This window comes from Psittacula echo (genome assembly GCF_963264785.1).
Source record: "Psittacula echo genome assembly, chromosome: 15".
In the NCBI taxonomy this organism is placed as follows: Eukaryota; Metazoa; Chordata; class Aves; order Psittaciformes; family Psittacidae; genus Psittacula; species Psittacula echo.
This window is the reverse complement of record NC_137751.1, coordinates 7,628,282-7,651,785: the sequence shown is the minus strand read 5'-3', so window position 1 is coordinate 7,651,785 and position 23,504 is coordinate 7,628,282. Positions and strand designations below refer to the sequence as shown.

The following is a 23,504-nucleotide window of genomic DNA, read 5'->3' as shown; positions in this document are numbered from 1 at the left end:
ATTAACTACCAAGTAATAATTTCAGAGGCCTTTCAGGTAGCAGCTTTTTTAGCTATGTCCCCATAAACTCCCCTTTGGTTTGGTGTTTTTGATTTATTTTCATATATGGACAAGATTTATTTTGATTTATACTTTGATTTATTTTGATTTATTTTATTTTGATTTACTCTGATTTATTTTCTTATAGGGACCAAACAGGCTCCAACTACAAAGCTGTAGCTATCCAGACCAAAACAATGAGATTTCAAGCCACAAGTGCAGCATTACTTGTGCTTATTTATTCCAAGCCTGACATTTCTGCATTGGTAGGAGTTTCCAGGATTCACATCAAGGATTTTTACATTAGCAAGTCTTGGCAGAAAGGTCTGACTCCTAGCATAGAAAGGTTAAGTAATTCAGTGATCCTTCTTTCTTTCCCCTGTAGTTACCTGAGCTGAGTGGAGTGCTGAAGCTTCTTGGTGCATGACTCACTCTGGGAGTTTTACAGTCTACATCCCTGTAGCAGCAATCTTGCTCATAGGGGATATTCGACAAATTGTGAATATCTGTCACTGATCTGAAGTATTGAAAGATGTTCTGACAGTTAGAATAGCTACTTTTACACTTATGAACCACTAATTCTGCTGTTTTCGGGTTCTTTAAATTTTATTTTTGCTCAGCATTATCCAGTTTGCCAGAAGAAATAGGGACATTCCTTTTCAAAACTTCCCATAGAATTCCTGGAAGGCTATAGATCACCATCTTCAATAATCTTGCAGAGACAGAAAAGGTTATCTTATTTGCTTTCCCTTCCTTTATAGGATTTCTTAATTTTAATAATTTTCCCACAGAAGCAAGCTCAGGAAACTGCCTCTAGAATGGGCAAGAACTTCAAATGTGACCCACTAGACAGAAAACTCTTATCCAAAGCCAAGGGAAGACCTCAGTGTTTAACAAAACATAACAATCCATTAAGACTAAACATAGGTCTTAGGAGCCTTTAGAGGAATTAATCAGATAAACCGAAACTGCTAAAGACATGCACAGTGATGTCCACCCAAGTTACAACAATTCTTCAGTGGCGGCAGGACCACATTATATTAAGGAAACTAACATCTTCTGCAGATATACGCTGGATTACATTGTCCTCAGAAAACCATAAAATGGACAAATGCCTACTCTCACCGACTCAGTAATTTCTATGCCAACCCCCATTATCTGTAAAAAGAAACTAACTTTACTATTTAAGTCACAAGCATATTGTGCAAATTACTCCTGAAAATCTCAATCATGACTTTTCAGTAATAAAATTTATTTAGCTACAGACTAAAAATTTGCTCTTTTTAGTAATTTTATTACTTGTCATACAGACAGAAGAAACAAGGAATCCTAACACCAATGTAAAGAAGCACACCCAGATTAACACTAAGTTAATTACTTATGAATATAAAAATATTTCAAACTAAGGACAACTGGATGTGATAGCTCTTTTATACCAATCTCCCATCTTATCACATGAATATATTCTTTCAGTACTTCAGTGCACTTTCTCTCTCTCAGCTTTAGTCTGCTTCATCTTCCCATTTGCACCAACACAAAACTTTTACAGTGAGAATGACCAATTTGCTGAAGTTTTGATATAAAATGGTCTGTGGCTCTTACGTATCCTTTTCTTGGCATTCTTCCTGTGTTATTTCTTGTGCTGCTTCAACACTGGAATGAGGGAAGAAAGGCCATATTCAGTGCATTTAGTTCTTTCTCTCAAAAAGTTGAGAGGACTACCCTCTCTCTGAGGTAGACCGCAGCTCATAAAAATATTTTGCTTAAAACCTTAGAAGATCGGAGAGTGCTATAAGAAAAATGTCATTTTAAGTACATTAAGGAGAAAACTTTTAACTCACATATGCAGTATCAAAACAAAACAGGAAGTTAAATAAAAATGTATGACTATACATCACTACATTGTTTCATCATCCTTTGATTGGTCTGCACTGCAAACTATTCTCTCAAACTGTAACAAGCCCTTTCAAGGTCAGAGGCATTCAAAGGGGATTAGTCAGATGGCCAGAAAGCAACCATCCTCTGTCCTGCTGGCAAATGCTCAATTCCTAAGTGAAGGGAGCAACCAAAACCATTACCATTTACCTTAAGGCCAAGTATTTACACACTTGCTGCCTACTTTTGACACGGGTAACTCAGTTCCTCCAGTAGAGGAGAGAGAGAGTACAACACTGACAAGGCAGTAAAAGCTGCTCTCACTCCCACACTTGGAATGAGTGAGCAGCAGCTAACTCTGGAGGAACACAAGCTCAGCTACAGTGAGGCTAGGGGTTTTGAAGAAGCCCAAAAGCCACTGCCGAAAGACCATTAGGGCAAGAACTTTTCTGCTTTAAACAAAAGTACTCCTTGCAGCATGAGGTGGTGATTCTGGCCAACATCTCTGCATATTAATAGAACATAAAATGGACAAAAATACTGGATATAAACACCTCATGTTTGACAGATGAGACTGCAAGTTTTCAAGCATGGGCTAATGTTATCTGCAGGCAAGATACAGCAAGCATACTTGTGTTGGATTGTTCCCACAGTAGAGGAAAAGGCATGATCTTCATGCCAGTTGAGCTCCAAAACGAAAGCACAACAAAATTAAAACAGATGACTTAAACCTTAATTTGAATTATCCCTGCTCTGTTTAAGACTGTAGCTTATCAGTGTGAAAGGAATTGCAATATATACATGACTTCTTTTTCCTATTTTAGCTTCCTCATTAAGCAAGCCACAACTGAGTATTACTGTAAAAGTTAAAGCCCCATGAGACCTGTGAAAGGCCTTTTAGTATTTTCTTGGTAAGGAACTATGATATGTAGATAATAATTAAAAAGCACCACTGGCATCTTATTTGAATATTATATATATATATAGAATTAATAAAGATAGCACACTTTATAACCTAATTTATGCTTGGAGTAACAATGAAAGTATATTTATCTACCTGGCTACAGGCATATGACTAAGTTGATTCACTCCTAGCATGCTACTGCCAAAGTTCTGCGCCGCTGTGCTGCAAAGTAGTGTTTTTCCTCCTGAATACAAATGACAAATGTTCCCTGTTATTGGGTTTTGCAAGTACAAAAGAAAGCGATAACTCATTGAGCAGGAAATTGCAACTTTATTAAATTTTTTTTAGTTCTTATGACCTTTGTTGCTGTCAAGAGACAAATGTGTTTTAAAGACACATTTTCATAAACATACCACAGCTGCCAGACAGTCAACCACTGAAGCATTGGGGAATATCACAACATTTACAAATTTGAGCTAAGAGAGGCAACAGACTACAGAAACAACGATCATCCTTCCAGTATTCTGCACACACAATGTTAGCTCTTACAGTTAAGCTCAAGATCCTTCTAGCAATAAGCATATTAACGTGTAGATACAACTCTAGTTCAGTTTCCAGCACCACAGCAAGTTGCATAAAAAGATTCAACATAGCCCTGGGGTAAAAATAAAAGGGTTGTGAACAAGTTCTGTTTTTTTAACTGAAACACAGCAAGTACATAATCTTCACACTGACAATATTTCAGTGACTGCAATGCCCAAACCTCATCTTCCAAAATTTTAAGCGTCCTGAACTCTCATTAAAATCATGAGGAATAGAAAACCAAGCAACCCTGAAGAATCAAGCTCCAGCCTTCTGACAGGAGTGCTGCTGACAAAAAAAACCAATTTAAGTGCAACAAGACTCCGTCTCCTTGACTCAAAAGTGCTTTCAAAACAAAGTGCACATTTACCTGAATCCTGAATTCCTGATCCTGCATCTTCAGGTAATTGTTTCTGCAAAAGTCTGCCACAAGCATCTTCTAATTTGCCCTCAGCATCTGAGGTCTGAAGTGGGGGGAAAAAGGAAGCAAACTCAATTTCTCACAGGCAAGCTGTAAAGGGTAGGACAACTCTCACAGGATGATGTTCACAATAATCAGAATGGGAAAGAGAAACTTCTCAGGAGCTTATCAGCAAACAGCATGGATTGGATTGAACAGACCATACAACGGTTTGGAATCTTCAAGAAATTAATGAACACTGAAGACTATTGAGTACTGTACTTGTTAGATCTGTGAAATAGAGACTACCAACTGCTAAAACTTTTCTCAGTCACAGGTTATGTAATTGCCTTGTAAACAAATTAAGAAAACATGTCCCTGGTGTTTTGGGAGTCTAGGTGTTTGTGCAGTTTTACTTGTTTGGTTTGGGGTTAGTTTTTTTTGGTTTGGGGTTTTTTTGGAGGATGTTGAAGGAACAGGGCCAGAATTTTCTTACTTGTAAATAAATCTTTATTTATAGATATAATGTCAAAAGAAAAGAATAAAAACTATCTTTCTCCCATTTTCTACAGCTTTTCTTCAAATCAAAAGGCAGCATAATGAAACCACATGATGTGTAACCTATGTCCAAAGTTCTTGCTACGGACTTCATTCCTATCTTTTCTGTTATTTTTATCTCTAGCTCTGAACTTACCTGAGCAGTAGAAGGAAGGAAATAATCAGGAGTGAAGAATTCTTCAGACACATCAGAACATGAATTAAAGGAACTAGGTAATTCCCTTGAATGCCCCTGTGAAAGACATCACCATTTGAGATGCTTTCTCCACTCTCTACTAAAGAAACCACACATTTTAGTCAGTAATAATAAGCAATACTGCATCAAATCAAAATTGCATTTGATTTGATCACTCTGAGTCTCAACCTACCTCCTGCTCCTTACATTACCTTGATGGTTTATAGAACCAAACAAAAAAAGGGGGGAGGAGGGAAGACTGCAGGTCAGATTTTAACTGAAAAGATCAGCTCATGGCAGTTCAGTGTGCAACACAGAGACACCAGGCTAAACTGTTTTACAGATAACTATCTGTATTGCTGTACATACTCTAGAGGCATTCTCGACTTGTTGAGGAAGGACTGAATTCTTAAGAATGGCTATTCCAGACTCTGCTTTTTCATCTTGTGATGGCGACTGGGAACTCCTCCCTAGGATGTCAGAATGGAACAAAATTATTAGGCAAAAAATAACATGAAGTGAGTGATCTGAACCACTGATGGAATACTAATGAGAGCAGACAGTAAAACTACATTGTCTGCCAGGAATATGGTGAAATAATGACATGTAAATGCTTACATCGTTAATCTAAGTATCAGAAGCTTTCCTTGTTCCTTTATCTGTAAGTATTACAAAAGTACTTATCCATTATGCTGCCACAGAAAAAAGCATCTCTCTAGTCCAACTGAAGGAGATAAAGTGTGTGAGCATACTCGTGGATTTGAAAGCTTTGGGTCTCCCAGCTCACTGGACATTACCTCCACCTATTAACATGTAATACCCATCTTTGCCCATTATTTATGTTCACCAATAACTGACTTACTGACCTGGTTTTGGGGCAAGATTCTGGAAGACTAAACTGACAATTAGTGTAACAAAATAACACAAACTGAAATCTGCTGGGAGATGAAGAGAGACAAAGAGGAGATATTATTTTTCATTTTTCAACCTTACCTCCAGAACTTCTGAATGCAAACTCCAGATCACTCTCCTCCGATTCAGATCTACTCTCTCTGCCCAAATCCTGAGGCTCAACATTATCACCTGACTGCCACATATATCTTTGCTGGTCTTGACTTTTTCGGACCCTAACAGTGACGTGTTGAAAGGCTTCATTTGTACTCTCTGCTTCACTTTCAGATGTACATTCATTGGCTGGATATGGACAGCAAAATTCTAACCTTCCTGAGGCTGCTCTTCTGGCCAATTGCTTTACTTCAGCTACAGAATAACAACAAAATTACCAGCTTGCACAACGGAATCTGGACCTTCAAAGCATTCCCTGTGTTTCATTGTGTCTGAAGACTTGGAAATGCTGAAGTTATAGCCTGTAAACCCCTTCATGAAGGAGAGAGCTAAAAACTTCTTTCCGTTTGAAAGAAAGCTTAAAACCTGCATACCTTGTTATGGGTCTTTACATGAACAATTTTTGTTAGTCTCCATTCTCTATTATTCATGCCTGTACTGCCATCCACTGGTCATGGCTAAACTACCCTGTCTAAATTCATACACTGTCCCTCCCTTATATCCTCCAAAACAGGGCTAGAAATTCCTTGTGCTTTATAATCAAACAATCTTAATGTGGTTGTGATTTTTTTATGCCCTTAATGCGCAAGACACAGTATCCTACTCATTTGGTTTTCATCCAAGCACAGCCTAGTAGAGCTATAGCAATTAAGGCAGACAGACCTTTCTTAAGTAACAAAATGTGTTAAGTTTTAATGCACTGCAGTAAAACTTGCTAACATTAATGCCAAGCTAACACTGATTTACTTACTCCTCCATTCTGATTGCATCATCCTTCTCTCCTCACTTATTTTTGTACTGTAATTTTCAGAACTTGATTTTGGATAGCACCTATAATAATAAATCATTATGAAATGCATCAAACTCTGTTAATGCACAAGCATGCTGCGTTAATTATTCCCCAGTCAGTAGAAGACTAGAAGTTGGTTTAATGTTAATTAAAAGGCTGAGAGTACACATCTTCTAAGAACCCAGTAGAACTAGCAGATTGAGCCATCAGAAGCTTAGAAAGCACAGCCAGTTATTTAGATCTACTATAGGTTAACAAGACAATCTGTACATTAAAATCTAGATTTCAAGAGCTGTCAATGGCCTTCAGATGATACATCTATATAAACACTAACAGACAGTGAATGCTACGTAGATGTGTTTTATTCAGGTCAGTATGGTGATCAGGGGACAACTGACAATAGAACTTCAGACTTGTATATCAACAACCCTACCACCAACCCAATCCCAACCTACAGTTCATTCACTTCAGCTAACCACACATCTGGAATATTTATGTTCTAACCAAGTATATCCTTCAGTTGGTCTTACTGATCCAACAGGGTCATGAATCAACTTCAAAATTGCAACAGTTTTTCCAACTGATTTGACCCAAACATCAAAGGAGATACTTGTCCCCAGCTTTCCAACTAATGAGACACATCAATTTGCACAAGTTTTGCCAGGTACTTTTAATGTGTACTTTCCACCCCCATGTAGAAATACACAGAGGCAACATTAAAAAGCACAGCAAACAGAAAGAAGTAATGCACGCTCTGTTGTCACTGGGTTTAACAAGACTGTTTTAGTCCCACAGCCCCTAACACAGGTCCTAGTCCTATAGCTATGAAAACCAAAATATTTCTACTGAGCATTGACTGAGGGTGTGCAGAGCAAGGAGAACCACCCGTACTAGTAACTTATTAGATTGCTCTCCTTAGACACTGTTGCAGTTTTGGAACACTGACCTCCGTCAGAGGCATTTGGAATCTGTCTGAACACCACTCTTGACTGATGCTGCAGCAGTCACTCTGTCAGCTCTGCAGCTGACAGTGCCTCACAGTAGGGTCCTAATTGGACAGATGGATTTGCCTTACTGAAAACACATTCAATGCCGTCTTTGATCCTGGATGTGCCTACTTTGGACAGTGACTGTAATAAGATAAATCTGCTAAATTATTTTTTCTGTGAATATGATCAAAACTCACCACCTCTCTTCTTCACTTCCACTTGCTGCAGAATGTGAATCGCCTCCTCTCTGACACTGCAAATTGGACTTTGTTTTGCTTCTTACAGACAAACGTGGGAATAAATTCTGAAATGGGTCCAACAAGCCCTGATTCAGCACATGCCAGGCATTCTGGTAATTACTAGTTGAGCTGTCTATGAGATATACTAAGAATTGGACCATGCAAATTTTATTCCCTAGGTTATATTTTAGTAGCACTGCTCATGAGAAAGGATAACTCCAGGCCTCAGCCTAGAAAAAGCTCCATTCTGGATTTATAGCAGGTTTCATATGTACACAGGCAGGCTATTACGGGGAATGAGTGGACCTAAATGACTCAAGATTATTCCCACAGCAGATAAGTACATACATTTTTCTCTTTCTCTTTGGGCTAAGCATAGCAGCTACTTATATTTAACAATGAAAATTATCTAGAAGCCCTTATTAATGACACCTTATGATCTCCATAATAAATATGGAGATAAATGTAAATAAATTATATCCATAATTAAGTATACAAACAAAAATCTCTGCTTGCCCTTTTCCCCAACAGTCCCATCTCTATTTTAGAACAGGATTTTATCCACTCCTGAGCCACTGGATTAGTATTTTGCTGGGGATGAGGGGTGGGGAGAAAGAAGAAATAATACTATTGCCCTGCTGACCTGACAATTTTCATTCCTACAACGCATATGGCATATCCAGTACTGTAAACAACAGATTCATCCCTCCTCTTTGACACCATCCATAACTATGTCTCTTTATTTGCTAAGGAATAAAGGAGTGATAAAGACAATCACCCTACTCAGCCCTTTACCTTGTGGTCCAGGCTCACTTGATCATGCTGTATTTTCACCACAGTAAAGGTGGTATCATGATGGTTGTTTTCATTTTTACTCTTATTCATCTCATGAAAGCACTTCCATTTCTCATTTTGAATTGCCTCCATTGCTTTTGCTGTCTTTGAAACAGCTTGGAAACCACCTCCACCCAATGCTCCTTGGGCCTGACATGTTACTACTGGTGGAACATAGTTTCTTGATGGTGGACCTACAGCCTTCCATGAAAAAGTATTAACCCCGGAAGAAGAGTTATCAGTATTTTGAGAAGTATCATAAGATCTGTTAGAGTGTCCTTGAAAGTTTTGCTTAGACAGCTGATTCATTCTGACTTCCTGGAGCATGTCGTTTTGGTTTTCAGTGGCCTCTGATTTGTCCAGTTTCTCCTCTAGCCTGCACAGGGAATCTGCTATCTGCTGCACCATGCTTTGGGATATCTTTACACTAAGGACACATTTGCTGATGTTCTGCTCAGTTCTGGACAGATTACTCACCAGTCTCCCAGCATCTCCCACCTGTGCCAGGTCAGAGGCCTCACTCATGCTCTCCTGGACTTCTATAGAGTACTCTGTATCTGATTCTGAAAAGCTGTCTTCCTCATAAACTGGTTTTTCCTCACAGTGTACTCCAGGGGATGCAGACACGTCTTTGAAGCTAGCCTTATCTTCTTCTTTGAAGGTAGCCTTATATTCTTCCTTTTGCTGCCTTTTTTTGTCCTTTAGAGTTTGACCTAATCCAGCTCCTTCTTCCAAGAAGTCTTTGTGAAGTTCTGGGAAACTGGCAAAGATTTCATTGATTTCAAAGCTACAGAGGCTGTCATCCACATCACTGAGACTTGGGGTCATCTCAAGTTCAGAAGCCACATCCTGATTTTCATTCTGTGCAACTGTCTGTAGACTGGTTGACGCCTCTTGGGGCACTAAAGCACTTTTCTCCTCAGGAAAAACAGAGTATATTGGGGAAGTAGAGCTGTCTGGGAAAAAAAAATATAAAAAAAAAAAAATGGAGAGAGCTTTTAGATGTTAAGCCATTTCTCCAGATGTCCAAACACACTGGTTTTGTACAATCAGGAATTCATGTCTTTTGTAGATTACATAAACATCATTTAACACCTCTGCTGAAAACATGCCTAAACTTCAAACGTTAACCAGATTTAGTCTTGAGTTTACATTAACAATAAGGGTGGCAGCCAGAACACAAAGCTAACGGCTTTCTATTTCCAAACTATATAATAAAATCTGTAAGTGCTCAAATTTTAATTATTTATATAAGACCTTTATGGACCGAGGAACATGCTAAGTGAAGGACACACAACATCTTCTAAAAGAAACTCACCAGCCTTGGTTATCTCTTTTCCCTCAAATTCCTGTGTTTTCTTCTGGCTTCTTAGAGCTGATACCAAGCAGATGTTCACATCTGCAAAACCAACGGGTCTCTGTGCTTTTGACATTTCATCAGCATGACCAGTTTGAGATTTAAGTAAATCCTGTAATACAAAAAAACAGAATAAAAGATAACTACATTTGACAGTTCAATGTCCCTACCTTCTCTTTGAAGGTGGTCTGCCTCCACAATCAGTAAAGGATTGTTTGGATTGTCTCCCACCTAGATTTAAGCAGAACAACTTGAATCTGAATGGATATAAAACTGCTGTTTTAAATACATGAAAGGCTAGAATCCTGGAAGTCACCTTTAAGTCATTTTTCAGTATATATTGAATATCCTGAAGATTCATGGAACGGTTCTTCTGTTTAGGTTCCAGCCCTGACTTTACGATACTGTAATAAGGCACAGGAAGTCTAACATCTGCTTCTAACTGCTGTCCCGAAATTATGAGCTGTTTAATAACTGAGTCCTCACAACCCTTCCAGGGGGGGTCCTCTGCAAGACATAAATACAGACTGCATGTCAAAAGCTGTATATCAGTGTTCATGAAAACAAAAGAAAAAAGAAAAAAAGGTAAAAAGAATCAGATACTGAAGCATTATTATCTGTACATTCTCTAATTTACAACTACTGTCTCACTAACATTTGGGGTTTTGCCTGGACGGTTCCTTTTCCAGTTAACTCTGTACAAGCCATCACAGCAAGGTTTTATCTGGTCACACAGAGGAATTAAACGGACATTAGGGCAGACAGTCCGCACTGAAAACATTTGGTGGGTTACCCAACTGACAAAAGCCTAAACCTGCAGATATACCTGTCAAGGCCTCCTGCACTACTGCACAGAAGCTATAAATATCCGATTTGACTGTGACAACTTTTTCAAGGATTACTTCAGGAGAGCACCACTTATACAGCTGCACTGGGACAGGAATACGTGTCAGATCACTGTGTTCTCCACCGTCTTTGCTGTATAAAGGGAAAAAAGTTGTAAATTGGGATGTACAACACACTCAACTAGAAGGTATATTGGAATTCTGGATTTTGGAATTCAAACACCGACTTTGTTGTATCTGCTTTTAGTTTAAATACCTAAAAGGCCCAGAGTGTATCCTCAAATAAAACATGTAGTATTTTCACAACAATAAAATGCATTCTGGCACATTGCAGCAAAGACTTTCTGGTGAAAGTAACATCTGCTTTAACAAATTTACACTCAAAAAGACATCAGAGAAAGTTGAAAATTTCCCAATAGGAATTTTACAAGCAACCCTTGAGCTGTGGCCAGTGTTGTCTGACTGTGGACAAAACATAAGAAGGTACCACCTGGCCTGTCAATGTTTATTTTGCAATGTTTAGAAGGTAATTTCCTCCTCATATTTAACTACAAGGGGTTTTGTTGTTAATTTCACAGTAAGCTGTATCTGAAATAGACAAAATTGACAAGATTTATTAATAAACTGAGTTCACAAGGAGGTTAGGAAGTACCTTTGCTCCTTTCAGGGTATTACCAGTTCCATGAGGTGTGAAATCTTCAACCATTTAGGTAAGTCTCCAAAAACACAAGTTAAGGATAACAAAAGGACACTTAAATTATTTTCAGCCCAGCAGCAGAATTAATAACTCAAAATGGAATTACAGCTCTGGTCTGTAAGATTAGCTTCTATTTCTCTACGACAGTATTTTTATACTGCAGTAAAGAGCTGCTTCTCTTACTAGTTTCTATTTTCAGATACAACACAGAAACTAAGTCCCCCTGAAGCCTGCTGTACTGCCTGTGGCAAAGTTAATGTACCTGAGCAGTAATAATTTACTCCAGTAACCCTGTTGCCTGACCCAGAAGCAGTACTCCCTAGTCATCAAGAGGGACACTTCAGCTGAATTTCATACTAAATTTACTCATGTTTGTTCCTGTCACAGAAACAGTAAGGACACTCTTTACCTCTCTATCATGTATTCCAAGTTGCACAGCTTTGCCTCACCAGAAGAAACAACCTGAATAGCGTACGAGGTAACTGAACGGTGGATAAATCCACGAGAGTGTAGAAAACGCAAAGCATCGATAATTTGAAGCAGCATATGCAAAATCATCTCCATGTGCAGTACTGGGAATTCTGTACGCTGGAATAAAACCCAAAAGTACCAAATTAATATTAAAAATAAAACACAAACCGGTTGATTAGAAAAAAAAGGAAAAAGCACCACTGAGTTCAAACCTTTGCTTTTATACATAGGCATTTTGCAATGCATTACATACAAATATTCAAGGGCAAAAGCTGGTTTTGCCACATTTGCAGTCTACAGTGACATGCAGAAAATTAAAACCTCAGCCACGTTAAGACTGACACCAAACAAGAATATCAGTGCAACTGCACCTAAACACTAAGTGAACTATTTGCCAATTATAAATTTTACCAGGTTACAGAGTACCTGGTACTGTGGAAAGAAGCAGAAACCCGGATACGCAGACTGGTAATTTTATCTTCTTACTCTTTGAGTAAAGATGGCAGATGTAGTTACTAAACTTCTTCCTCTCAATTAACTACTGCTTAAAAAACAAGTATTCCAATTACCCTTTCATGAAGGATACTGTACAGAGAACCAAAGTTAACTCTTTCATATACCAAACGGGTTTTCTCCAAGTCACTAGACAGAGACACAGCCATCAACTGTAGCAAATGAGGATGTCTGAGTTTACTGCAAAGAGAGAGGGGGGGAAAAAAAGTAAGGCAAATCTGATATTAAAAAAGTCCTGGCTTTCTAGATGTTTTTAATCAATACAACATGAATGCTTCTAACTTTCCATTGAAATACACCAAAGTTTTAAAAGAACCATAGATTAGGAGGCATTTAGGAAACAATGCTTGTTGTCACAATTAGAAGAATCTATAAATAAGCCATCCAAGCAGAGTGCAATAAAGCATTCATTCAGACATATGAGAAGAGAGTATCATCATCCTCTGTATTATCCACTGGGGAGCAAATGGAATAGGAATAGGCAGGAGAAGAAAGAGATCTGTATTTCTCATTTGGAGAGCAAGGACAACCACAGCCTGACAGTCCTCCTGAGGTTAATCACATTTCCTCACATCGCTGGAGACACCCAAACCCCAGGAGCACTTGTGGCTACTGCACATTCTCTCTTACCTGCTCTGTTCCTGCTCTGCAACAAGAAGATCAGCGAAGCGCAGTTTACTGCAGCTCTGATGGGGCTCTAAGCAAAGTTCCTTCACTGTAACTCTGCTGCCTCCCCACATTAAGCTACAAGAAGAAAAGGAATTTCTATGAGATGCTTTCTGAAGTATTTTTTCCCAGTTACAGGGTTACTTACAAATAATTCTGAAATGCTCTGGTTCTGCCTCCTTTTGTTGGTAACATTACTCTGATGACCCCAGCTATGGGATATACTTTTTCAAATTGACAATAAATTCTCATCCAGTTAAGGACTGGATGTAACAGGCCAGGTTTGCTGTCCAAAGACGCTACCCTTCCACGACTCAAGGTAAAGAACAAGGTCACTTTAAAACTCCCCCCCTTAAAGGCCATCAGGCCACTGTGATACAAGCCAGAGCTTTGGGAAGATTAAATCACCAATTTATCAGTTCTCTGGATCCCTCTGAGGCACAACTATTTGCTACACAATACAAAAGATTAAAAAACAAGAAGATTCAGTCTTTCAACTCTCATTTCACCACAGGTTTGAGCAAGTACGCTGCAGACATGCATATGCAGAGGCCCAGTGTTTGATCCAACAATTACAAGGACTCAACACTGAACAACACAACCTATGCAACCCCAGCAACCCATTTCCACCACAAAAGGAATCAGTACTGGAACACTGCTATCAGTGAGTAACAATAATTAGGTTAATATGGCTGGAAAGGACCAGAGCAACCTACAGATGTTGAGGGAGTCTAAAGAAAATATCAATCTGTGCACATCCAAAAAACAATTTGCAAACAGAAAGCAGTAGATGAATACAGAGCAGACCAGAAAAACTCTCCAAACAAAGCATGTGGTACAACTTGCTGCTTAATAGATACAAATACACACTAAGAAGGGCTAAAATCTCTTTGATTCCACTTACTTTGTCATGATCATGTATGGACCAATATGGTAAGAAAATGCTGGTTCATCATCTGCCTGAACCAGGTCTTTTTCCCCAATAATAAGGAGAGATGCCAAGTACTCAAGATGCCCGTTACCTGCAAGATAAAACTGGACCACCACCAGACCATAACTAAAAGGAACTTCCCAAGATCCATCACATGTGCCACAAGCTCACTAAAAACCCAAGTGCAACCAGTGCAATGGGAGCATCAGCCAAAGCATCAAAATGGAATGTTAAATTATCTATGTCAAAAGCCTAACTTTCTAACGAAGCTGAAATGAGGAAAGCAGAAACAGTTAAGAACTCCCACAGGTGACATTTAAACAGGAGAGGTTTTTTTGCCTGTTCTGAAACAGCTTCCTCTGATACTAATGACTAACAGACTCAATATTTGCACTCTCCACAGGTTTTCCCCACCATTTCAGTAAAAATAAGAACTCACTAAAAATTTAAAATAACATGGGTGAGGCAATTACTGTGAGGAATACGTGACTGTGAAAAACTGTATTAATATCATTAGAAAACCATTACCCAGAGCATCTTACCTTCCCAAATCCAAAGCTGTAAATGTTCTTGGCTGCATTAGCTCCACCTTTAAGAAATCTGCCCAGAGGACTGTCAACCCTTCTAAGTATCAAAAAAAAAAAAGCAAAAAGAGTAACTGATATGCCAAGGCTTTGAGTAAAATACAAGAGAAAAAAGCAGAAATTCTGCAACAGCCATGTATTTCAAATGGTTCATTTGAGTGGTCCACACAAAAAGTGTGATGCAGATGCTGAAATTCTAAATTATTGTGCAAACCATTAAAATTTTTTAGGTACACTGTTATGGTATGTATTTGTTTAAAGCAAGACAGACCGTAATACACATACAGGAATCTTGGATGGCTTTTTGTTCACAAATATGTATTTTTCCTATAATGTATATGACGCCCTCAGCAAGTTTGCTGATGACACCGAGCTGTGTGGTTCAGTTGATACGCTGGAGGGAAGGAACGCTATCCAGAGGGACCTTGACACGCTTGTGAGGTGGGCTGATGCCAACCTTATGAAGTTTAACCATGCCAAGTGCAAGGTCCTACACCCGGGTTGCGGCAATCCCAGGCACAGCTACAGGTTGGGCAGAGAAGAGATTCAGAGCAGCCCTGCAGAGAAGGACTTGGGCATGTTGGTCGATGAGAAAATGAACATGAGCTGGCAGTGTGCGCTCGCAGCCCAGAAAGCCAACCGCATCCTGGGCTGCATCAAAAGGAGCGTGACCAGCAGGTCGAAGGAGGTGATCCTGCCCTTCTGCTCTTGTGAGACCTCACTTGGAGTATTGTGTGCAGTTCTGGTGTCCTCAATATAAAAAGGACATAGAACTGTTGGAACAAGTCCAGAGGAGGCCACAAGGATCATCAGGGGACTGGAGCACCTCCCGTATGGAGACAGGCTGAGAAAGTTGGGGCTGTTCAGCCTGGAGAAGAGAAGGCTGCATGGAGACCTCATAGCAGCCTTCCAGTATCTGAAGGGGGGCTATAGGGATGCTGGGGATGGACTCTTCATCAGGGATTGTAGTGACAGGACAAAGGGTAATGGGTTCAAACTTAAACAGGGGAAGTTTAGATTAGATATAAGGAAGAAATTCTTTACTGAGAGGGTGGTGAGGCACTGGAATGGGTTTTCCAGGGAGGTTGTGAATGCTCCATCCCTGGCGGTGTTCAAGGTCAGGTTGGACAAAGCCTTAGGTGGCATGGTTTAGTGTGAGGTGTCCCTGCCCATGGCAGGGGGGTTGGAACTAGATGATCTTAAGGTCCTTTCCAACCCTAACTATTCTATGATTCTGTAAAAGCTCTTGAAAAGGTTGGAAGCACACGTCCAAAAGACCCAAAAAGGTCAAGACACAAACTATTTCATGTTACCTCCATTTTAATACTACTAAAATCCAGTACTTCATATTGCTGACTTCAAGAGTATCCCTTAATGTACAGATATTTACAACTATCAAGTTTCTATTTGGAACTCTCACAATAGAAATAAAAAGGACCATCATTCCTTACACACACTGGTTTTAAATTGGATATTGTCAAAAAGAAACAAGAACATGTTCATTTTAAGTTCACAGAATATGGAAGTAAGAGTCCTTGTAGCTCAATCCCTCAGTACTGAAGAATATGTTCTTACCCTTGCACAAGGCTACCAAATCGAGATGGACTGTAGGCCAGGGCTTTTGAGGAGCCAACCTTCCTGAGTAGATCAGGGGGAAAATTTTGAATGGCAGCCTGCATGTGCAATGTGCAACGCTGTATAAATTCCAACATCTAGACAGGAGAGGGAGGGAAAAACAATGACATGAAATTACTTCAGAACTGCAAGATAAACCATTTCAAATTAACAGATTGTGACTGATGAAAAATTAACTGGTTAATGGCAGTATTGTAAATAGGCCTTTCAAGAAATGGACAGACATGGCAATGTAAGAGAAAGTTTACTTCAGCACTAAACGATTAACTTTCAAGACATGCACCCACTGAAATTTGTAATATCAGGTTTCTTTTCAAGAGGAGTTTTGTGAGTTTTAATTCAATATCACACTTTGCAAAACTGACACATTTGCTGACGCTGCTCATGCACAGACTCAGATACACTTGAAAATTATTTCAGGTTTACTCCTGAACTGCACATACATGCCAACAAACTACATACATTAAGGGTACAAAACAAGAGTCTGTCATTCTCCTCACTGCACACTTATACATAAAGGTTCTAACAAGTTGTGGGCAGACATGCCCCTACACCTGAGCAAAACCTTAGTTAAATATAAATCACGAGGACTTCAAAATACCATTACTGATGGGGAAAAGTAATTTTAAATATTTAATTATCTCACATGTAAAGGTCAAGAATTGCTCCATAAAATGCTGGAGTTTCTGCACTTTAAGATAAAGATATGAGTACATATCTAGCACATATTCAAAACATATTATACACACATACCTGAGCACTGGTTTCTTTATCAGCTGACATAGCCCAGCACTGAGGTTTTTTCCCATTCTTATCATGTGCTCTCAAATCACCTCCTTCATCCAATAACCTGCTAAGAATCCACTGATTTCCTGAGAATGCAGCGGCATGGACTGGGGTGCTTCCATTGTAACAGCGACTGGGGAACATTAAAGTAGAAATGTTTCAACCTACCCCTCCTACAAGCAGCCAGTTGTGCTTCTTGGGAAAACAGCTGCATGCCTGGAATGTTTCTGTACTCCCAAACAATAAGATACAGGATGAAATGAGGAAAATGATGCACCTACCTACTTCTGAGGATCTTTGGCTAAAACAGCAACATGCATCTTAAGCAATTCTTCATTTATATACAATAAATATTGTTTACTACATTATTAAAAACACTAAAAGATTAAAGATTAATTTAAATTTAAGGAAAAATATACTTAACTGATTAGCATCAGAGCCATAATCCAGCAGTATATCCACTATTTTACCAAGACCTAGCAATGCAGCAATGAAGAGACAAGTCTGGCCCATGGAATTTACAGCATCAACAAAAACACCTACAAGGAAACAAAAGATTAGGAGGTAAGTGCTTGTGTTCCCCCCCTCAGCCCAAATAACAGGAAATGTTTCATTAACACTGACACTAATGGCCATATTCCATCTGAAATACTGAAAACGGGAAAACACTAATGGCACATTCAGTGCCAGGCTGGATGTGGCTCTGAGCAACCTGATCTAAGTGAAGATATCCCTGCTCATTGCAGGGTGTTTGGACTAGATGGTTCCCTGTAACGTTCTATGCATACCAAGCACTGCTCCTCCAACGTTTTCGAATACTGAATGTATAAATAGCAGAGACACTGTATTAACAGGGATGTGCAAAGACGACACTGAAGGACTGTATTAATAAAATGATAAATCTTTCTAATGCAGTAACTGAGAGTTAGATGAATATTTTGTTATTTTGACCAACTTTCGTCAAATTACCAAGCTCCACTCCACATTAAAATAGAATACAAGGTAACTACAAGGATACGGATCGGAAATCACAATCCCATAGTGAGCTCACTCCAGACCACGTGCAAAGACACGCCATCATCTACTTTTTGAACTGTGATTAAAGATAGATCACAAACCACTCAGCCCGTGCTCTCTCCCTCCCGACACCGCAAGGGGCGGGAACGGTCATCGATGGCGGGAGGCTCCTGCACAAGCAGCGCCGCCCGCCCGCCTCGCGCTCAGGAGACAGCACCTCGCTCCTCCTCGTGGTTTGTGACGCCGTTCAGGTGCGATCACTCTCCTCTAGTGACCAACTACAGAAATGATCCCTGAAAGTATAGTCTTAACTTCATCACCCCTGCGCGCACAGCACCACCGCCGCGCACCGCCCTCGAAGACATGGACACCCGACACCGATCGACACCCGCGGGAACCCGCACCGACCCACCGAGCCCTGCCTCCGTGGAACCGCGTCCCGCGAGCCCCCCGGGCCCGCCCGGGACTCCCGGCATTGTCGCGCGTGGTGGGAATCGGGCCCCGGTTCCTCATTTGCATCGTCTGCCTGAGACGACCAATCAGACGAGCCGCTCCCGCACGACATGTGACACGCCCCTTGCGGCCTCCCGCAAAAGGCTCTCCGTTCGCCGCACACACAGAAGCATAGGTCCGCAGAGACCGGGCTCCGCGCTGGGGTTACACCCGCCCGAGCTGCTGCCGTTTTCATGACACCATCCAAAAGACGATACCGCTTCGGTCCGTGGTCCACTGCCCAGCACCGCTGCAGGAGCAGAGGCCCACGCACTAACACCAGGCAGCACTGCATCTCTTGCATGGCTCTCTGAAGGGATTGTGCTGGCTTCTGGCGTCTGCTGTGGGCCAGCACCTTCAGGCATGCTCTCATGTACCAGCTACAACAACTCCACAGAGCACAGCCTTAATAAACACGATCCTTGACATCCCCCAGATCCATCCAAGCACAAGGACTCCCACCCAGGAGCTAATAGTGTATCACCATGTAGTTCTCAACCCTAGACCCCAGCAGACACTCTGTGCTCCAGGATCCAACATGATGTGCCCCACCTTCCATGGCATTGCACTGTATAAAGGGCACAAAGTCAGGCAATCTCTCCCAAACCCCCATCAGACTGATCAAATGCTCCAGGTCTGGCCTGAGTGACAGAAGCTCCCTGGAAAGGCGAATCCCAAACAGTTTGCCCCCAGCCTCTCGTCACTCTGACAAACACTCAACACTAACCACTGACTCACCCTGCTCTACACCACAGAAGGGTCAAGAACACCATCGCCTGACTCGCACACACAGGTGCTAACAAACTTTCAAAGTATTTCTTTTCACTGAACAATCACACCGGATTTGAAGCCTAAATCCATCTGCCTACTTCCCCCATCCCCAGCTCTGCCTTTGGAAGGTCTCATTGCCACCGCTATAGAAGACCCAAGGAGGGGCTGGGGATGTAGAAGGTAGCCGAAAACCTTGAGGAAATTGCTAGCTCGCAAGGAGCAATGCGAGCAGTAAGCATACCCCGATTCCTCATTGTCTGCTTTTGTAACCGTGATTAAAAAAAGGCCACAAACCACTCAGCCCGTGCTCTCTCCCTCCCGACACCGCAAGGGGCGGGAACGGTCATCGATGGCGGGAGGCTCCTGCACAAGCAGCGCCGCCCGCCCGCCTCGCGCTCAGGAGACAGCACCTCGCTCCTCCTCGTGGTTTGTGACGCCGTTCAGGTGCGATCACTCTCCTCTAGTGACCAACTACAGAAATGATCCCTGAAAGTATAGTCTTAACTTCATCACCCCTGCGCGCACAGCACCACCGCCGCGCACCGCCCTCTAACACATGGACACCCGACACCGACCGACACCCGCGGAAACCGGCACCGCCCCGCTCTGCCCCTGCCTCCGTGGAACCGCGTCCCGCGACCCCCGTGCCCGCCCAGGACCCCTGACACTGCCGCGCGTGGTGGGAATCGGGCCCCGGTTCCTCATTTGCATCGTCTGCCTGAGACCACCAATCAGACGCGCTCAGTCACACCCCTCTCCCGGCGGTCTCAGGACTCCGCCCCAAGGCGCGGTGTCGCCCTGCAGCGGGTTCGGACAGCGCTGCGGTCGCGGTACGGGGTTCCCCTTGAAGGAATCGCACAAGCCGTTCTCTGCGCGCCGTTCCCGCAGTCAGCGGGCGAGGTCCACGGCTCGGCGGTACGAGTGATGCAACGTCAACGGAAAGCACACGCCTCCGAGCGGGGCTGCGGCGGCCCCCGAACCTCTCTGCCCCGCGCTGCTCCTGCGCAAGACTGTGCACGATCCTTCTCTCATCCCAAGGAACGACATCTGCGGATCAAAACCACCCAGCCTTCAGGAACAGCCAAGCGACGGGAACGGAGAGGGGTCACCCTGGCCGAGGCCCCCTCTCGACAGCACTAGGACACCTTCGCAGCACCCGTACGGTTCAGGCAGCTGAGTCTGCTGCAGCAACAGGAAGTCTGTACTCTCGTCGTAGAGCACCAATCCCAGCGCACAGTAATTCCTACTACCATTCCTTACCCAGCTGTTGTTAGGAACTCTAATAAAAAGAGGGTCACAAACCACTCAGCCCGTGCTCTCTCCCTCCCGACACCGCAAGGGGCGGGAACGGTCATCGATGGCGGGAGGCTCCTGCACAAGCAGCGCCGTCCGCCCGCCTCGCGCTCAGGAGACAGCACCTCGCTCCTCCTCGTGGTTTGTGACGCCGTTCAGGTGCGATCACTCTCCTCTAGTGACCAACTACAGAAATGATCCCTGAAAGTATAGTCTTAACTTCACCACCCCTGCGCGCACAGCACCACCGCCGCGCACCGCCCTCTAACACATGGACACCCGACACCGACCGACACCCGCGGGAACCGGCACCGAGCCCTGCCTCCGCGAAACCGTGTTCCGCGACCCCCAGGCCTGCCCCGGGACCCCTGACACTGCCGCGCGTGGTGGGAATCGGGCCCCGGTTCCTCATTTGCATCGTCTCCCTGAGACAACCAATCAGACCCGCGCTCTCAGCCAGGGGCGGCAGCGGTCCCGCCCCGGCCTCCGCAGCTCAGGGGGGAGCCGTGTACAGCGGCTTCTGCTGGCGATAGTACCATTCGGAGGTCGCGCTGCTGTTCCCCACGCGGCTACCACACCATGACAGATGATCCCAGTTTCTCCGTAGTCTCTTGTCACTCTGTCATTAACATATGGGTCACATCAGCCTCATGCACCACTGCAGGCTTGGGGAAGAGTGGCTCATAAGATGTCTGGCATAAAAGGGCCTGGGGTAATGGTTGACAGGCAGCTAAACAGGAACAGCAGTGTGCACAGGTGGCCAAGCAGGTCAAGAGCATCCTGCATTGTATCAGGAACAGTGTGGACAGCAGGATTTGGGACAGATCATCCTCCTCTGCTCAGCACTGGTGAGGCTACAACTCGGAACACTGTGTTCAGGCTGGGGCCCCTCGCTACAAGAAAGATAATGAGGTGCTGGCGCGTGTGCAGAGAAGACCAGCAAACCTACAAACGCGTTAGCTCGCAGGGAACGGGCCAGCTAGAAAGCATACCCCGACTCCTCATTGTCTGCTTTTATAACTGTGATTAAAAAAAGGCCACAAACCACTCAGCCCGTGCTCTCTCCCTCCCGACACCGCAAGGGGCGGGAACGGTCATCGATGGCGGGAGGCTCCTGCACAAGCAGCGCCGCCCGCCCGCCTCGCGCTCAGGAGACAGCACCTCGCTCCTCCTCGTGGTTTGTGACGCCGTTCAGGTGCGATCACTCTCCTCTAGTGACCAACTACAGAAATGATCCCTGAAAGTATAGTCTTAACTTCACCACCCCTGCGCGCACAGCACCACCGCCGCGCACCGCCCTCTAACACATGGACACCCGACACCGATCGACACCCGCGGGAACCGGCACCGACCCACCGAGCCGTGCCACCGCGTAACCACACCCCGCAACCCCCAGGCCTGCCCCGGGACTCCCGGCACTGCCTCGCGCGGTGGCAATCGCGCTCCGGTTCCTCATTTGCATCGTCTGCCTGAGACGACCAATCAGACGCGCTCTGTCAGTCACGCAGGCGCGGCCTCCCGCTGAGCAGCCGCGCGGCGCGGAAGGAACCGTGTGCAGCGACCTCTGCGGGAGAGGTCCTGGCCGCCGCTCATTCTCAAACAAGTACCGGCCGCTGCGGCCGCGGAGGAGTGAAAAGCAGATAGAACTGCAGCGTTTATACAAGTCCCTGCTCCCACGTGGTTAAAAATCCATGTGTCAAAAATCCCAACGTGTAAACCACACCTGAAGCATTTTTGTATCAGAATTAAAGTTAAAATCTTATTTAAAGAGACTATTCCTAAAGTTGACTCTTAAGAGTTCTAGTTTTACGACACAAAAAATACGTTTTAAATCTGTATTTAAATATATTTTAAAGATATTTACATTTTTCATTAATTAGTGCCAATTTACCCGAAAGGCCAACTATGTATCATTATGTAAATAAATTCCATCCAGAAAACTGCACTGTACAGTGTGCTATTTTTTACCCCAAATCTATGCATACAGCACAAAGTAAAACTCTTCTGCCAGTACTTGCGTAAACTTCACTTTTACCTTGTTTCAGCAGCTTCTTCACTCTCACAGAGTTTCCTTGCCTGACACACTCATGCAGCTGAGCTTCCAGGGAGTCACCTTTGATGCTGCCAAGCTGGGTAGGGCAGGGCATGGGCAGATAGACAGTGTGAGCCATCTTCTTTCCTCAACAGAACTAGGAAAAAGTATGAAAATTAATGAAGCTGCAAGGTGCCATAGCTCAAAATTTATTTTTTTTTTTTCCCCAAACCCTTCAGGTCTTCACTGAGAGGGTGGTCAGACATCGGAACAGGATTGCTAGGGCAGTGGTGGAATTACCATTCTGGAAGTGCGTATGTTCCCTGTTCCACGTTCCCTGGAAGCCATATAGACAAGGCCCTTATTGACATGTTTTAGTGGTGGGCTTGGCAGTCCTGGGGTAACAGCTGGACTTCCTGATCTGCAAGGTCTTTTCCAATGCAGTTGATTCTATGATTCTAGGAGCTGACAAAGTCAGTTCCGGCTGTTTCCTCCAGACAAATCCCAAGATGAAAGGCGAAAGCACCTCCCCTCCCTTACCCTCTGAGGTAAGGCCTGTCCGTGATGCTGATGAAGGGCTACTTGCAGGATCAGCCTGGCCATGGGGAAACACAGCCCTAAGGAGGAAAAGGGAGAGGTGACAACCAGGGTGTGGCAAACACCGCTGAAGCCTGTCAGGTGTATCAGCCTCTGACAGGACGATGGCAGACCAAAGCCAGCACCGTTCCCTGTCAGGTCACACCCTGCAGCCTTTTGGTTGCTTCAGCCCCTTCTAACAGCCCAACCCCAGCCCCAGCTCGCCTCATCGCCTCATCGCCTCACCGATACCTCCCGAACGGCCGCGGCACGCGCTCACAGCCTCACGCACCGCACATGCGCAGCCGCCACCGCCGCCTCCACCTCCCTTCCCGCCGCCGGTGGTGGGCGGGGCTTGTCGGGACGGTGGGCGGGGGCTGTGGTGGCC

The 23,504-nt window shown here is 43.5% G+C and overlaps 1 protein-coding gene across 1 annotated transcript in view; it reads right to left on the bottom strand.

The window, feature by feature from the left end:
• Positions 1-23,401, bottom strand: part of TEX14 (testis expressed 14, intercellular bridge forming factor) — a 30,783-nt gene extending 7,382 nt beyond the window's left edge. Inside the window, exons 1-24 of the mRNA XM_080630345.1 lie at positions 23,363-23,401; positions 23,081-23,157; positions 22,544-22,697; positions 17,360-17,474; positions 16,903-17,068; positions 16,090-16,226; positions 14,473-14,554; positions 13,904-14,034; positions 12,964-13,077; positions 12,390-12,513; positions 11,759-11,937; positions 10,634-10,785; positions 10,124-10,314; positions 9,769-9,919; positions 8,412-9,406; positions 7,575-7,681; positions 6,350-6,429; positions 5,527-5,793; positions 4,903-5,003; positions 4,495-4,590; positions 3,771-3,864; positions 2,972-3,062; positions 1,642-1,692; positions 429-556 (exon numbers count right to left, since the gene is read on the bottom strand). Of these exons, the coding sequence (XP_080486471.1) occupies positions 429-556; positions 1,642-1,692; positions 2,972-3,062; positions 3,771-3,864; positions 4,495-4,590; positions 4,903-5,003; positions 5,527-5,793; positions 6,350-6,429; positions 7,575-7,681; positions 8,412-9,406; positions 9,769-9,919; positions 10,124-10,314; positions 10,634-10,785; positions 11,759-11,937; positions 12,390-12,513; positions 12,964-13,077; positions 13,904-14,034; positions 14,473-14,554; positions 16,090-16,226; positions 16,903-17,068; positions 17,360-17,474; positions 22,544-22,679 (3,688 nt within the window). The 5' untranslated portion in view covers positions 22,680-22,697; positions 23,081-23,157; positions 23,363-23,401. The remainder of the gene's footprint in view (positions 1-428; positions 557-1,641; positions 1,693-2,971; positions 3,063-3,770; positions 3,865-4,494; positions 4,591-4,902; positions 5,004-5,526; positions 5,794-6,349; positions 6,430-7,574; positions 7,682-8,411; positions 9,407-9,768; positions 9,920-10,123; positions 10,315-10,633; positions 10,786-11,758; positions 11,938-12,389; positions 12,514-12,963; positions 13,078-13,903; positions 14,035-14,472; positions 14,555-16,089; positions 16,227-16,902; positions 17,069-17,359; positions 17,475-22,543; positions 22,698-23,080; positions 23,158-23,362) is intronic.
• Positions 23,402-23,504: the final 103 nt, after the last annotated feature.